At 39.1% G+C, this 16,234-nt stretch overlaps 2 protein-coding genes across 9 annotated transcripts in view; one reads left to right on the forward strand and one right to left on the reverse strand.

The window, feature by feature from the left end:
* The window catches only part of DNAI4 (dynein axonemal intermediate chain 4), a 125,554-nt gene extending 112,810 nt beyond the window's left edge, over positions 1-12,744 (reverse strand). Inside the window, 3 exon segments of the mRNA XM_036843370.1 lie at positions 2,773-2,956; positions 12,576-12,687; positions 12,690-12,744. Coding sequence (XP_036699265.1) covers positions 2,773-2,956; positions 12,576-12,687; positions 12,690-12,744 — 351 coding nt within the window.
* Positions 12,716-16,234, forward strand: part of MIER1 (MIER1 transcriptional regulator) — a 56,647-nt gene continuing 53,128 nt past the window's right edge. For 3 of the 8 annotated variants that reach the window (XM_036843358.1, XM_036843288.1, XM_036843295.1), the window contains exons 1-2: positions 12,716-13,009; positions 14,116-14,216. In XM_036843358.1, the coding sequence (XP_036699253.1) occupies positions 12,727-13,009; positions 14,116-14,216 (384 nt within the window). In that variant the 5' untranslated portion in view covers positions 12,716-12,726. Of the gene's footprint in view, positions 13,010-13,126; positions 13,505-14,115; positions 14,217-14,298; positions 14,341-16,234 lie in introns of those variants that run through there. The other 5 variants (XM_036843305.1, XM_036843324.1, XM_036843315.1 and 2 more) reach the window with 4 other exon arrangements.

The following is a 16,234-nucleotide window of genomic DNA, read 5'->3' on the forward strand; positions in this document are numbered from 1 at the left end:
ATGCTTTTGATATCATATCTAAGAAATCATTGCCAAATCCAATGTCAAAAAGTTTTTCCCTTATATTTTCTTCTAAAAGTTTTATAGTTTTAGATCTTACCTTTAGGTTTTTGATACATTTTGAGTTATTTTTGTAAATGGTGTAAGGTAAGAGTCCTACTTCATTCTTTTGCATGTAGATATCCAGTTCTCTTAACACCTTTGTTGAAAAGACACCATGGCATGGTCTTGATATCCTTATTGTGAGGGTTTATTTCTGGGCTCTATATTATTTCATTGACCTATATGTCTGTCTTTTCTTTCTTTCTTTTCTAGCTGCGGTGGGTCTTCATTGCTGTGCGCAGGCTTTCTCTAGTTGTGGTGAGCGGGGGCTACTCTTCGTTGTGGTGCGTGGGCTTCTCATTGCGGTGGCTTCTCTTGTTGTGGAGCACAGGCTCTAGGCACACAAGCTTCAGTAGTGTGGCTCACGGGCTCTAGAGTGCAGGCTCAGTAGTTGTGGTGCACAAGCTTAGTTGCTCCGCGGCATGTGGGATCTTCCCAGACCAGGGATCAAACCTGTGTCCCCTGCATCGGCAGGCAGATTCTTAACCACTGCGCCACCAGGGAAGTCCCTATATGTCTGTCTTTATGCCAGTACCACACTGTGTTGATTACTGAAGCTATGTAATAAGTTTTAAAATCAGGACGTGTGAGACCTCCAACTTTGTTCTTTTTCAAGATTGTTTTGGCTATCTGGGCTCTCTTGATAGTCCATATGAATTTTAGGATGGGTTTTTAAAATTTCTGCAAAAAATGTCACTGGGATTTTGATAGGGATTGCATTGAATCTGTAGATTGCTTTGGATAGTATTGACATCTTAACAATATTAAGTCTATGAACAAAGGATGTTTTCCTATTTATTATTGTCTTCTTTCAGCAACCTTTATAGTTATCAGTGTACATATCTTTCAACTCCTTAGTTTTTATTGCTAAAAGTATTTCATTCTTTTTGATGCTATTGCAAACAAAACTAGTTTTCTTGATTTTCTTCTTAAATTATTCATTGCTAGTGTATAGAAACAATTGATTTTTGTGTGTCAATTTTCTATCCTGCAAATTTGCTGTATTTATTAGTTCTAACAATTTTTTTAATGTGGAATCTTTAGGGTTTTGTACATATAAGATTATGTCATCTGTGAACTGAGATAATTTTACTTCTTCCTTTCTACTTTGGATGACCTGTATTTCTTTTTCTTGCTTAAGTGCTCTGGCTAGGATACCCACTACTGTCCTGAATAGAAGTGATGAAAGTGAGCATCCATGTCTTGTTCCTGATCTTAGGAGAAAAGCATTCAGCCTTTCATCACTGAGTATGATGTTAACTGTAGGTTTTACAGAACACTCCTGAGGAAATCCTTTCTCTTTCAAGTTAGTTGAAAGATTTTATTTTTAATTTTTATGATCATTAATGGATATTGAATTTTTCAAATGCTTTTTATCTGTTGTGATAATCACATGGATTTTTTTTCAGTCTACTAATAAGGGGGAAAGTACTGACTTTTGAATATTGGAACAACCTTGCATATACTACCCCCACTTGGTCATGATGCATTATACCTTTTACATAGTGCTATTAATACTATGTAATATATATGTATAACATATACATAACGCATATAATGTCTACGTAATATGTATATAATTATTATGGACTGAATGTTTGTGTATCCCCCAGATTCATATGCTGGAACACTAATCCCAGTGTGAGATGGTATTGGGAGGTGGAACTTTTGAGAGGTAATTAGGTCATGAAGGTAGAGCCCTCATGAATGAGATTACTGTCTTTATAAAAAGAGGCTAGGGAGCTAGCTAAATTTCTTTCCCCCTTGTGAGGATACAATAAAAGTTGGTAGTTTGCAACCTGGAAGAGGGTCCTCACCAGTACCTGACCATTTGTCACCCTACTCTTGGACTTCCAGACTCCAGAACTATAAGAAATAAATTTGTTTATAAGCCACCCAGTGTATGGTACTTTATTACCGCAGCCTGAGCTGACTAAATAGTTCTTAAGGTCATGAGTAGACTTTCTTCATTCCACTCTAATGTTCTTACTACCAATAATGAATTATAGGAGCCAACTGCCAATATTATGCTGTAAGATATGCTATATGGCAAAGATTCTAACAAAATGAATATATCAATACAGGCATACCTCATTTTACTGTGCTTCACTTTATTGCACTTCACAGATACTGTGTTTTTTACAAATTGAAGGCTTGTGACAACTCTGCATCCAGCAAGTCTATTGACACCATTTTTCCAACAGCATTTGCTCACTTTGAGTCTCTGTGTCACATTTTTGTAATTCTCACAATATTTCAAACTTTTTCATTATTATTATATTTGTTATGGTAATCTGTGACCAGTGATCTTTGATGTTACTATGACTTGCTGAAGGCTCAGAGGATGGTTAGCACTTTTTGGCAATAACGTTTTTTTAATTAAGTCATGTACATTGGAATTTTTAAACATAATGCTATTGTACACTTAAGAGACTACAGTATAATGTAATAATTTTTATATGCACTGGGAAGCCAAAAAAACTCAAGTGACCCACTTTATTGTGATAATTGTGTTATTCGAGTGGTCTAGAACTGAACCTGCAATATCTCTGAGATATGCCTGTATTAGAAGTTATTGTTTCAAAGCAGCATACTTTCTACCTTTAACATTTCAATCAAGTTCTTCCCAGTGTCATTTTCAAACAAACTCAGAATTCTAAAGAATATTACCCGCGTGACTGTCTTTGTGGAGGAAGTATTCATTTTTTCTACTGTTTTTGGGTCAGGTAGAATCACCATGGTTTTTGACACAGCCATTCTGCTTTGGTTTGCACTAATATATCCTCCTTTCATTTGCGCTCCTTTTGCTGGGCCAGTAGAGCTAATAGACCTCTTCGGCTGTGCGCCAGTGTTTCTATATCAGGAAAAGAAAACATAACACTGAGGATCCAGGATTGAAGAAAAATTAGCCAACGATAAAAAAGTAGACTTTCATTTAGAAACATGGAAACAATCTGAACATATAAACAAGAAAAAAATAGTAGCCACTTGAGAGCTCATTATGTGTAAGCATAGTTCTAGAATGTTTACAAGCACTGTGTCACTTTTTCCTCACAATAATTCTAAGAGGTTGCTATAACATTATTTTATATAAAGTCACAGAGGCTTAGAGGGAAACATTCCTACTAGAGTTGAAATTTGAACCCAGGCAGTCAGATCAAAAGTCTACACTTATTTCTCTGGGTCTCAGTTTCCTTATCTGTAAGATGGGGATAAAGATAGTACCTAATTCATCGGTTATTATGAGGATTAAATGTATTAATTTCTATACTATGGTTAGGAAGTGCCTGACACATAGCAAGCACAAATGAGTGTAGAGTGCAGTTATGTAGGCAGATTGAAGAATGAGTAATAAAACCTGGGAAAGAATATCATGTTCCTGCCTGAAAGATTACATAATAATTTTTAATAAGAGAAATTATAATCAAAATATTTGTATCCAGGAGAAAAAATATGATTTCACTTTTGGATCAATTCTCTAAATTCCTTAAGAAAAAAACCTAATCATTCTTTCATTCTAGCACTCTGATTGTACTGCAAACTTCTATAAAACAAGAATGATCACCCCTTGCATTTATAAAAAGGCATTGTGTTTCCAAAGAAAACATTTTAAACAATACTTTTACTTTCCTACTCATAAAAGATCAGACAAGAATAAAATACTTTAAAATGACAACAATCTACTTTTCATATTTTATTTTTCTTCATGGCATTTAGTACTACTTGACACTTTGTTTGTTGTCTACTCCTCTACTAGAATGTAAGCATCTTTAGGGCAAGAACTTTGTCTTGTTCATTGCTGTATCGCTAGCACACAGGACAGTACCCAGTATATTGTGGGCACTGTTAGTATTTTTTAAATAAATGACTAAATGAATTCCATTCATATTATTTCAAATTTACATTCTTTAAAAGTATCATACCCTATCCTCCCTCCTTCAGTCTCTAAATGACTTTAACTCCAACATTTCCAAGAAAACCAAATTAATCAATGAGGTAAGAATTCCTTAAATTTCTCTACCTTCATTATATTCTTCTTTCATATCCCACAAACTCATCTAATCCATCCTTATTTCTTTCCTCCTCTTTCAGTTCAAAAGTTGCTCTTCTTATCTAAGGCTAACCTTTCTACCTGTGCTCTGAAACCTGTCTGTTACTACTTTTCTCAGGGACTCTTTTCCTTTTTAAAAAAAATTTTTTTGGCCATGCCGTGTAGCTTGTAGGCTCTTAGTTCCCCAACCAAGGATCGAACCCAAGCCCTCAGCAGTGAAAGCACCAAGACCTAACCACTGGACTGCCAGGGAATTCCCATCTCAGGGACTCTTCCATCAATAATTCTTGGTCTCCTATATCTTGTTTCCAATCTTTTTCCCTTCAGCATATAATTGTACTCCAGTCATCTCTTCAACTTAAAAATCCTTCCTTTAACTATCTATTACTAGTCTTCCACTATCTATTACTGTATCTCTCCTTCACTTTTTAAAATATTAGTCAATAATCCTATCTACGTCCTTACTCCTCTTATGCTCCATAATTCACTACAATCTAATTCCACCCTCTCCTCTCCTACTGCAGAGACTACTTTCATTAAAATCACCTAGTCTTGTCCTTCAAATTGTCAGATCCAAAGGACTCTTTCCAGTACTTATCTTTGTAGCATCTGAAGACAGTGGACCATTCCCCCTTCTTCTTAAACTTGAGTTCTCAAATTTGTTTCTGTAACATAACTGTCTCCTATTCTTCACCCTCCTTGGGACCTCTAATTACCTGACCCTTCCATTTTCTACCAATTAATCAGTACCTTTTAGGTTTCTCTTCTTTCACTATTTAGTCCAGTATCCACAATTCATCAACTGAATCACTCTTTTACCATTACCTTCAACTCTTATTTTCTTTCTTCCTTGAGCTTTGCCCTACTAGCCCTACAAAATATAGTCCGTCCATTCTATTCTTCCTCTTTACTATATCAGCTACTTATTCCCATGGTCATACATTTGACCTTGTCCTTGTCAAGGACAAATACCCCTCAAATACTTCATATCCCCTTGCTTTATTTTTCTCCTCAGTACTTCTTACTAACATATCTGTTACTTATTTATCTTATGAATTAGATGTTCCCCACCCAACCCTCCAACGCTGAGAATCTAAGTTCCACGAGACTAGGGACTTTGTGTTATTTTGTTCCCTGCTGTATCCCTAATGCCTACCATAGTACCCAATACACAGTAGCTGCTTAATAAAAAATTGTTGAATGAATTCCCAAATCATTATATCCAATTCAAAACATTCTCTCAACCTTCATACTCAAATGTTTACCAGCCTTCTGGGTAGCTCCAGCTAAATGTCTACTAGACATCTCAAACTAAATAGATGCATAATGAAATCATATCACATTTACTCATAAACCAGCTCTATCTCTTTTATTCCCTATAGGGACCAAATAGAAATGAATTAGCAAATGATGTTGCATTAACTAATTAGGTAGTTACTGTGATCTTATGAGAATCATCAATAAACTCTCCCAAATCTTCAGACTATAAGTTTCATGGGAAGGAACCATGCTTATCATGTCTACCATGATAGCCCCAACTCTTAGTACTCTGCCTGATAGAGTGGGAAATTAGATCCAGAAAGTACAGACTACTTTTTAAAAAAAATTGAACTAAGTACCTGTAGCCAATTATGTTAGAAATTTATGGTGCACATCTAGCTATGTTAAAAAACAGATGCTTTCAATAGAGCCAAATTAGTGGGCAATAAATAGGATGACTTTCAGGAGATATTCACTTTGAAAGTTTTGCCTGAAAAACAGTCATGATACAAGAGGTTATGTAGCTGTACATTCCTGAATTTTCTGAAGCAGGGACCTAATCTGTTTTGTTCACTCCTATGTCTTCAGTACCTAGGGCAGTAGCTGGAAAATATAAGGCATTCAGTTGGTACCTGTAGAATGAACACCATGAACACCTGATGATCACGTCTATGAAAAAAGAGACTAATGATATTAAAAGCATGCTACACATACATAAATCTCACTATGAAAAAAATAACCACAAGAGGAAAGAAGGAGTGGCTTAAGAAAAAGTGTCTGTATTAGCCACTTCTTAGTTTAATGAGATGAAGGTAAAAATTTAGATCTAAACCCAATCACTTTCATTTATCCAACTGTTATTTATAAAACACTTACTGTACATAAGGCTACATGCTGGCAGAGATACAATACGAATCAGATACGGGCCCTAAGGAGCTGACAGTCTAATAAGAGATAAAACATATATATGATTACAATGCAAGTACAAAATTGTATTTGCCTCAAGACTTACACGTAAGATGAAATGAAAGTTGTGGTAAAGATTACCTTGGGTAAGAGGAGTGAGCAGAGAAATCATGAAGATGGTATTTGAGTTAGGCTTGAATGTAGGTCAAATTCAAAAGAAGTACATGGGGCGCGAATGTATATGTGTGCTTGTGTCTGATGCACATGCAGGTGAGGAGGGATGAGGACAGGACAGGAAATGCACCCCGAGCAAAGATCATTGTGAACGATGACAGTAGGAAAGCATGTGGTATATACAGGGTATCTTAAATGATTCAATTAGATGCATGAAGGAAAATAAAGTTAAGCTTTGAAAAAATAAAATGGCCAGGCTAAGTCTCTGAAATTTACTACACAAGCATGAGAGTGCCTTTGAAGGATTTTGAGCATAAGAGTTAACTGCTCAAAACTATGCTTCAGAAAAATTTAGCTATATTTAGAACACACTGGAAGCAAGAAGACCATTAGTTAAGATGCTATGGAAATAGGCCAGATGAGAAGTAATCAAGCCTTAACCTGGGGTGGCAAATGTAGAAATAAAACAAATGCTAAATACAGCATGTATTAAGCATACCTTTTTATTTTCTGTATTTTGATGTTTTGACACCTAGGAACTTGCTAACCCTGGAGGGACTGCCCCTCCCAGGGCTAATCAATTCTTATACATAGTAAGGGACTTGCCTACAAGCAAACCTTTTATACCCAAACCAACCAAACCAGAGTCCGTACCCTCAAACCCTCAACCATCTCCTTCATCAGGCTCTCAAAGAGATCTCACTCTCTGGGTCACTATCCACTTGCCCTAATCACTGTAGGGACAGGAACCAGACAACGAGGGATAGTCCCTATGCCCAGAGCCTTTTGAAATTATTCAAACAAGCTATTCCTACACCTGCTTATTCCACTTTGTCCACTTTTCCCCATGGGAACCACAATAAAGCTTCTTGCCCGTGTTTTCCCCTTGCTAGTTTTACCTCCTGCCCAGCCCTGGTGCTTCCTCATGTGGCCCCCCTATGTGTTACGGCATGCCATGTCTCCTGATTCTAGGGATCTATGAGTATTTAAAAACAAAAACAAAAAACTTCTTCCTTCATGATAGTTATTTCTGTGTATACGTTTCTTACCATACCTGATTAAAACATACCCCAAGTACCCTTAAAACACAGATACAGAACTAACAGGACTTAGTAATTGATAATAACAATGCCACTTAAAATCTAAACTTCAAAGTACTTCCACTATATTTGTAATTAAATTCTTTTATTTATTTATTTCATTTTTTAAAAATGGAAGTATAATTGACCTATAGTTCCAGGTGCACAATATTGTGATTCAATATTTCCATACATTACAAAATGATCACCACCCTAATTCAATTCTTATAATAACTTATGAGATATTTAATTGCCATGTTTTACAAGTGAGAAACTTAAAACTCAAAGAGGTCAATTTAAATGCCCAAACTCATCCAATAACTCACAGACTATGTGTTCTTGAGCAAGTTTCTTAATCTGTTTCTTTCCTCATATGTAAATTAAGGTTAATAATAGTACCTGCCTCATAGAGTTAAGGTGATGATTAAATTAGTCATTATTTCCAAAGCACAATAAGAAGTTAAATTGTAGACACGTTCAAGTTTAGATATTATGAGTGATATCTTGGTGGAACTGTTTGGTAGCAGTTGAAAATCAAAAGGAAAGTGAATTTCAGGGAACAAAAGTGAGAACTGGAGATACAGATTTGAGAATCTTTCATGGAGATGATAATAAATGAACTGAGTCCCAAAATAAAAACCTAAAGATACAAAGAGAAGGTAATAGGGCCAAGGAGAGAAACTGGAGGTAGAAAGAAAGTAAAACCAGAAAAAAGGCATCTTCGCCAGTAGTAAGTGAACCAGTTCAGGGTTAGTTCAGGGTTAAGGAGGGGAAGATTGATATTGTCAAATGCTGCAGAGAGGTAAAAAAAAAGCCCATTGAATTTGGTGACTTTTGAAACCTTTAGGTTACTCATTATTGACCTTTGAGTAGTTTTCGTATAGAAATGGAGACAACAGACTGCAAGGGTTAAAGAGTAAACACAGATACTTCTGGTTTCTGGTCTGACATGTAAAGGCCATGAAAGACATCAATCCTGTACTCACAAGAAAAAGGCTGAGCAAACTGAAAATCAATGGGTCTTCTTAGGTCCATCAGAGAATTGAGGTTACAGGCAAACCCTCATACTGAAAGACTGAGATGCAGGAATAACAGAATCACAACTTACTGGGAGCAGAAACTGCCACTAGAGCCAACAAGTGGTAGGAAAACCTAAAGGGTAATTGCCTAATTGCTGGAAACTGAGTGTAGACTAATTCAAAAGAGAAAAAATTCCTGGGGGCCCAGCCTTAGGGAGGCCCCACACACACACACACTTGTATCGAGTTTTACCTTTACGCACTCCACCAGGCTCTCAGGATGAAAATCAGAGAAAAACTCCCTGATCGTTCCAGCAGGGGGACAGGAAGTAACCATTTTGAAATATACCTGGAATGTTCAGTTATCCTTAACAAAGGCCTGCCCTCAAGGAAAACCATTTTACCAGAGCCTAACCAATGTGGGGGGAGGGAAATAACCTACTCGAAGTCCATCTAACCTTCTTGTTCCACCTGAAGAGAAAAATTCTGAGAAATACTTACGAAGGTCACAGCCCAGGGACAAAGGCCCACTAAAAGATTAAGACCTAACCATAGGATTATGGCACACTCCCCTCCCCCGTCCCCCCCTCCCTCGCGTATCTTACCACCACATCAACAGGGCTCCTGTATAACAGGGAATTACAATGGGAAGAACTATAAGGCTCAGAGACTCTAAGAAGGAGTCTCTAGGGAAACCTAAAAAACCAGAGGAGACAAAAAGCAGGACACTAGAGGAAACTGAAGTCTTGGAAACCTATAGCTACAGCAAACAGCCTAATTCCTAGACAGATAAACATAAATCCTCACACTAAGGGCTTACTTACCTCAGTTCATATTACCTGATGCAACATGTTCAGCTTTCAACAAAATACATGGTATACCAAAGGGCAAAAAACAGTCTGAAGAAACAAAGCAAGGATTAGAGCCAGAATCAGATATGGCAGAGATTTTGGAATTATCAAGACTGGGAATTTAAAATAATTATGACTAATATGCTAAGCATCCTCATGGAAAAAGTAACATGCAAGAACAGATGAAAACTCCCCCCACCCCCCAAATCAAAAGGAAATGAATGAACACGTAAGGAAGAACAGAGAAACTGGGCAAAGAAGTGAGATAAAAGCAGTGAAGAAAACACTAGTGGTTTTTACCACAATGGAAGATTGTCCAACACAGCCAACACCCCAAATTATGATTTTTTGACTTTACAGGGGTGTGAATGTGATATGCATTCGGTAGAAACTGTACTTTGAATTTTTATCTTTTCCTGGACTAACGATATGCTGTAAAATGATACTCTCGTGATGCTGGCAGTGAGCCATAGCTCCCAGTCAGCCGTGCAATCGTGAGGGTAAACAACCAATACATTTACAACCATTCTGTACCCAAACAATCATTGCTTTTAACTTTCAGTACAGAATTCAATAAATTACATGAACTATTCAACACTTTATTATAAAACAGACTTCATGTTAGATGATTTTGTCGAACTGTAGGCTAATGTAAGTGTTCTGAGCATGTTTAAGGTAGGCTATGCTAAGTATGATGTTTGGTAAGCTAGGTGTAATAAGTGCATTTTCTACTTAATGATATTTTCAACCTATGATGGGTTTATTGGGACATAACCTCATTGTAAGTTGAGGAAGATCTGTATTGCTAAGCCAATAGGAAAGACCCAATATAGGAAAAATTGGATTGAGAAAGTGAAAAATTGATAAATACATGTTTCATGATATCCTTTCCAAGATCAGGATTAAGTCTTAAACTGAGAAAGATCAGAAATATTAGGTCAAACCAATGGTTGTAAACTTCAGTGTGTATGAAATTTTGTTTTAATTAGATAATATGGCTACCTCAAAAAGTTAAGGTTATATTAATTTCTATCTCCCACCCCACTCTTTCCTTAATAGGTAATCTCCCATGAATGTGTCATTATTCAAGAAATCCCCAAAGGAATTTTTCTAACACTCTCTCCGGTACTCTGAGAGTTTTATGATTTTTTAAAAATTCACATGAAACCAACTTGATTTTAGTTTGAGATTTCCATACATACAAGTAAAAACAAAAACCAGACGAGATGAGCAATAACCAATGTTACTCAAATACATATTCACTCATTTGTTTGCTGCCAGCAAATATTGTCTTCTTCATTCTAAGCAGTAGCAGTGAACAAAACAAAAATCTCTGCCATTATGGAGTACATCATAGCTTGGATGAAGACAGATTAACAAACAAGTATATAATATATCAAACAGAAATAAATTTTATGGAGAAGAATAAAGCAAGTTGAGGAACAGGAAGTACTGGGAAGAGTCGTATTATTTTACATAGGGTAGTTAGAGAAGGACTCTTTGATAAGGTGACACGTGAAGAAAATGAGTGTCATGAGATTACTAGCGGGTACAGTATTCCAAAGAACAGCAAATGCCCAGGCCTTGAAGTGGGAAAATATGCTTGATATTGTTGTGGAACAATATGGAGTGTAATTAGCCAAGGGGAAGAATCCAAAGTGAGATCCTGTGGGGCCCTGTGAGGATGTGAGCTTTTACTCTGAGTGAAATGGGAGAAATTGGAGGCTTTTGAGAAGAGCCACAGTGATTACTATGTTGAGGGTGAGGGCAAGATCATTTAGGTGTTTACTGCAATGTAACAGTGACTTACATTGGAGTGGTAGTCTGGACTTACTTTGCAGGTAGAAAAGGTAGAATCTGCTGATGGAGTGGGGTATTGAGAAGTCAAGGGTAACCCAAAGTTTTTTTACTGAGTAACTGGAAGAGTGGAAATTGCCATTTACTGAAATGGGAGACTGCAGAGTTGATTAGAGGGCGAAATAAGTTCAGTTTTAGATACAAATTTTGAGATGCCTATTAACTTTTAAGCACAGCTGCTTGATTTTAAGTCTGTTTTCTTGGGAGAGGTGTTGGCTGGAGAGTTAAACTTGTAAACCATCAGTAAATAGGTGACTTTTAAAGGCAAAAAACAATAGTGAAGAGGTTTACTGATCCCATCAACACTCCAATATTTAGATACGGGAGAGATAAAGAGATGCCAGCAAAGTATTTTGAAAAGGAGTAGGCATAAACCAAGGGGAGAATTAGGGAGGAGTGGTGTCCCAGAAACCAAATGAAGTGATTCAACACTCAAGAAGTGGTAAACTAGATCAAAGCTGCTGATGGGTGAGTTAAGAAACAAACTGAGAAATGGCCACTGTATTTGGCTGGACAGTTATTGCTTACCTTCACAAAAGCTATTTTTTGTGGAGTGATAGGATTGGACAAAAACCTGAGTACCATATGCAGGGAAGAGCAGAAGGTTCTCTCCCAAGACCTTTTCAACAAGTTCTGCTAAAGAAAGATTAGCTGATCTGGAAGAGACTGGATAGAAGAGATGCTGAAGGTTTGAAAAGAGAGAACAAAAGTGGTCTGGAAGTGTGGGAGAGTGAATGAATTAGGAAACTTCAGTGTAATTGCTGGACTAAGGGACCATTTGAAGTTGTAAGCGAGACATCTGTAGAGCTGTATGCTTTTCTCCAGCCCCTAGTCCAACTGCTGCAGAACAACAAAGTTGGAAGCTGGAATGAGTTTTAAGGCAGGATGGTATGAGGAGAAGGCAGAAAAAAACCTCAGCTACAGAGCATAGTAATGTTCGGTCTGGTGGCTCACAGAAGCTGAGAGGATTGAACATCTGGGCACAGCTTGGAGGCAACAAGCTGGAGACTGCAGACCGGAAAAAAAAAAACCAAAAAACAGAAAAAAACAGGAGTGCTAGGAGGAAGGGTGGTTCTCAACAAACTAAGTCTTTTCTCGGAGACCAAGCACAGCAGTAGAGGTTTGGAAAAGGCTGTCCTAGGCCAACGAAGGAGACACTGCCGCCTCGGAGGTTCGAGGGTTGCCGACTGAACACAGATGCAGTAAGAGCTAAGATCTAAAAGGGCTCCCTCCGGGACCCAGGGGAATGGACTAAGGCTTTAGCGCCGGAACTTACACCCCGACGTTCGGCTGCTTGCGGCTGTTTACCGGAGAGATGGGCATGGTGGCGACTGGGTGGGGAGTAGTCGACCACCCCCTTCCCTGGCTTCTTCTGGAGCCCCTGTACCCCAACCCCCGGCGTCAGCGGCTCCGGCTAAGGCACGGGAATGTTTGCCGGACGTCATGGAGACGGTGGAGCCTTGGCTCAACAAGCGGCCGCGCGGTTGGCTGGCGGCTGGAGGCCGAGGAGGAGGGCGGAGGCGGAGGGGAGGGCAGAGGGTTGGTGGAGCAAGAGGAAGCCCCGGACGACGACTAGAAGAAGGAGGCGGGCGGCCCGGGCCCTAGGCCCCTCCCAGGCTCTGAGTCTCCCGGGCTGCAGGCGGATGGATGGGGCTTCTTCAGGCGGTGGCGGCAGCAGCGGAGGTGGCGGCGGCAGCAGCGGCAGCGGCTGTAAGTGCAGCCTCCATAAACCATCTCTCCTCTCCTAGCCCTGTTTGGGTGGAGGGGCTCCCGAGGTGTCCTCGGTCCCCTTTCTCTCCTTCCCCTCCCCCACTGCAGAGTACCGCCCGGAAGACCCTTAACTTCCGGGGAGGGGCTGAGAGAGCGCGCCGGGCGCACTTCCCCTCCCGGAGTGGCGCCGGCCACCCAAGGCGCATGCGCAGCTCCCCATCGCCATCCACCCCCTTCCCAGACTGGTCTTTTGCTTTGGCGGTGGCGGCGGCGGCGGCGGCGCCAGTCTTCCCCGGCGTCCGCGGCGCGCTGGGAGTCCGCTGCGGAGTGAGTTCGCTTCGCCTTGTCCGCTTCCGCCTTTCTCCAGTCGGCCCCGGAACGCGGTCGGGGTGGGGTCAAGCTGACCGCCCCGCTGTGGCTCCGCCTCTTTCCCGCAGTATCTCCGGCTTCTGTCTCATCCCGGGAAGGCTCCTGCTCCCACTGCAGCCCCCTGTGGTGAGCAGGGTCCTGGGCAAGCCGGCCCTTTTCGGAGGGAGTGAGGGAGGGAAGAGAGGCTCGAAGAGGGTATTGTTGTGAGGGAATGAGGTCTTCCCAGCCCTTGGGAGGATCCCTGGGGGCAGATGCCTCCCCAGCCTTTGAATGGCCTTGTTCTTCCAGCTTTTGCTGGAAAGATCTCTGGCCTGGAGACCATCTCTAGTCCTCGTTTGCTGTGTGACCTTGGGCGAGTCACTACCTCTCTCTGGGTCCCAGTTATACCTAAAGCTTCTTCCAACGCTAAAACTCTTAATTTTGCAGAAAAGCTTATGCAGTTCCAAGATTGGCCTGTCTACTGAGGCCGCCTAGACGAGATGACCCGGACTTGAGTGAACCTTTCTTCAATCATGGGTGGAATGAGGCGACCTATTTATTGGATCGCTTTTATTCCTTTATCATCAGTTACAAATTGCATGACTCAAGACTCATTAATGTTTTTCTAAAACTGTCATGGGATTCCTGTCCTAATTCCTGGCCGTCTTTTTAAAAATTAGAGACAGGGCGAATGGTGAGCTTGTAGTATCATCGTCTCTAGTCTCGTTACTACTGAGGCTCTCTTTCCTTTGATCCAGATGGTGTGGTGGCTCGATTCTCCCAGTGCCTGGCTGAGTTTCGGACGTGGTTAAGAACCAACTGGTTGAGGTTCAATGCAGACAAGACGGATGTGATGCTGGTAGGCAGGGGCACACTTGGAGATTAAGGGAGGGAAAGTCCAAACTCCCTCAAGTAATATAAATGTTATATTACTCTTCCAGTGTTTGAGAACTGCTGATGGGCCAATAATTTCCAGAGTTTGGGTGAGATAAAAATAACATGTCAACAATATAAAAACTATCAAAATATCAGTTTGTGATAATCTGATAAAATGGAGCCACTGGATAAAACTCTTTATGTAAAAATTATGAAAAGAAGAACCAGAACTGTTCTTTGAAGAACCAAAAGGCTATATAGGTGTTTTGGGGTGGCGTTAATAATAAAAATCAAACTAACAAAAAGATGATGCTGATTGTCATAGATGTGGGGCTTCCAAATGTAATGCATTACTGCTTTGTAACCTACATTTTGCCTGCTAGAGTAAAGGTAAAACTCAGTTTATCTAAAATGTACATTTTAAAAATAGGTGAAGTTTTTTGACATTTAGCTATCTTCAACCAAATTAGTATAGTTATCCATAAATTTTCACCTGCACATCATGTGTAGGCTGTCACTTTTAAATAAAAATTTAAGGAAATAGTTAACACAATAATCGCAAAAGGGACTCATGGACTCTGAAAATTGTTAGATACATAATTTGGTTTTAGGGTTTTGAATGTGCTGTTTTAATCTATTTCATTCAAACAGCCCCAGAGTCTGAATTGTTTTCTTGGTGCATTTTGAGAGGTACCTTTTTGAAGTGCATAACATGTTTATATTGTATACATTATATTTGAATCAGGTATTGGTCCTGAATAAAAGGTTATATTTCTTAGGTATGTGTAAATTGCCAGGTTTACTTATTGGTTAGTTTGGGGTACTGGCTGAAGAAAAATTGAGACCTTAAAATGCTTTTGTTAATAGCAAAATAACTTCGAGGGGTTCGTGTGTGTGTGTGTATGTATGTTTGTGTATTGCAGACTCTATAAAATTGTTTAAAACTTTTTAATGTAGTATGCAGTAAATTGCTTAAAAATAATTTCCCAATATAACAGCAGTTTTGAGTAGCTTATGTGGTAAAAGTTAATGTTAATTTGCCTGAAAATAAGGAAGCCTTTAGGTGGGGAATGGGAGCTAAAGAGGCATTTATTCAGGCTTTGTATAGTGATTTTTTTGTTTTGGGACATTAGCCACAAACCTCACATATAATTGGAATTAACCACACCTTTTAGCTTAACTGTAAACGTTTTACTACACAATTCTAACAGCTACCATTTTGGATATCACAAAATAAAGATTATAAACCGTAATAATTTTAAACAGCTCATAGGCAACGGTGAATTTTCTCATGCTTTCAACTCTGTAATGTCCCGTTTTCAGCTCCTCTGGTATCAATAGGCTTTAAAGATTTATTTTTTGTTAACCCAAGTATAAATATTGAGTGTTTGTATTTGAATACAAAGAAGACATCTGTTGAATTAATCCAAAGTGCTGAAGAACTCAGGGTAATGGGTGGAAATAACAAGGAGGTAGATTCTGGTTTGTTAAAAAGAAGAATGTTACAAACATTAGAGGTTTTTTTGAAAAGAGCAGCCTTTTCATGAGACAGTGAGTCATTGGAGGTGTTTAAGCTTAGGCAGAAAAGCCTGGTAGTGGGGAAACAGAATGAGGGATTCCTACCTAGACAGTGTAGAAATTGACTAAGGACCTCTAAGATCCCATCCAACATTAAGATTCTATGGCTAATGAATAGTTAATTTTTACATATTTGATACTGAAGAGGTAAGCAAGTGTTTTGAGAATTTGCTTTCCTTAAGATGGCTCCTTAAAATTTTTAAAGTATAGCACTAGAATAAAATGGGGAGTAAAACTATACTGAATTCAATAATAATGTTACCAATGACTTACAATATTGGAGCTGTTTCTTTTTACCTTTAGAATATCTGAACCTAAAAAAAAAATCATGTAACCCACATTTACAAAAAAAGGAAGGAGAAAAATGTAGAGGGAATCTTTCCCCTAAACGATAATGCCACATAAAAATAGTAAAATTGATAA

This window comes from Balaenoptera musculus, chromosome 1 (genome assembly GCF_009873245.2).
Source record: "Balaenoptera musculus isolate JJ_BM4_2016_0621 chromosome 1, mBalMus1.pri.v3, whole genome shotgun sequence".
NCBI lineage: Eukaryota > Metazoa > Chordata > Mammalia > Artiodactyla > Balaenopteridae > Balaenoptera > Balaenoptera musculus.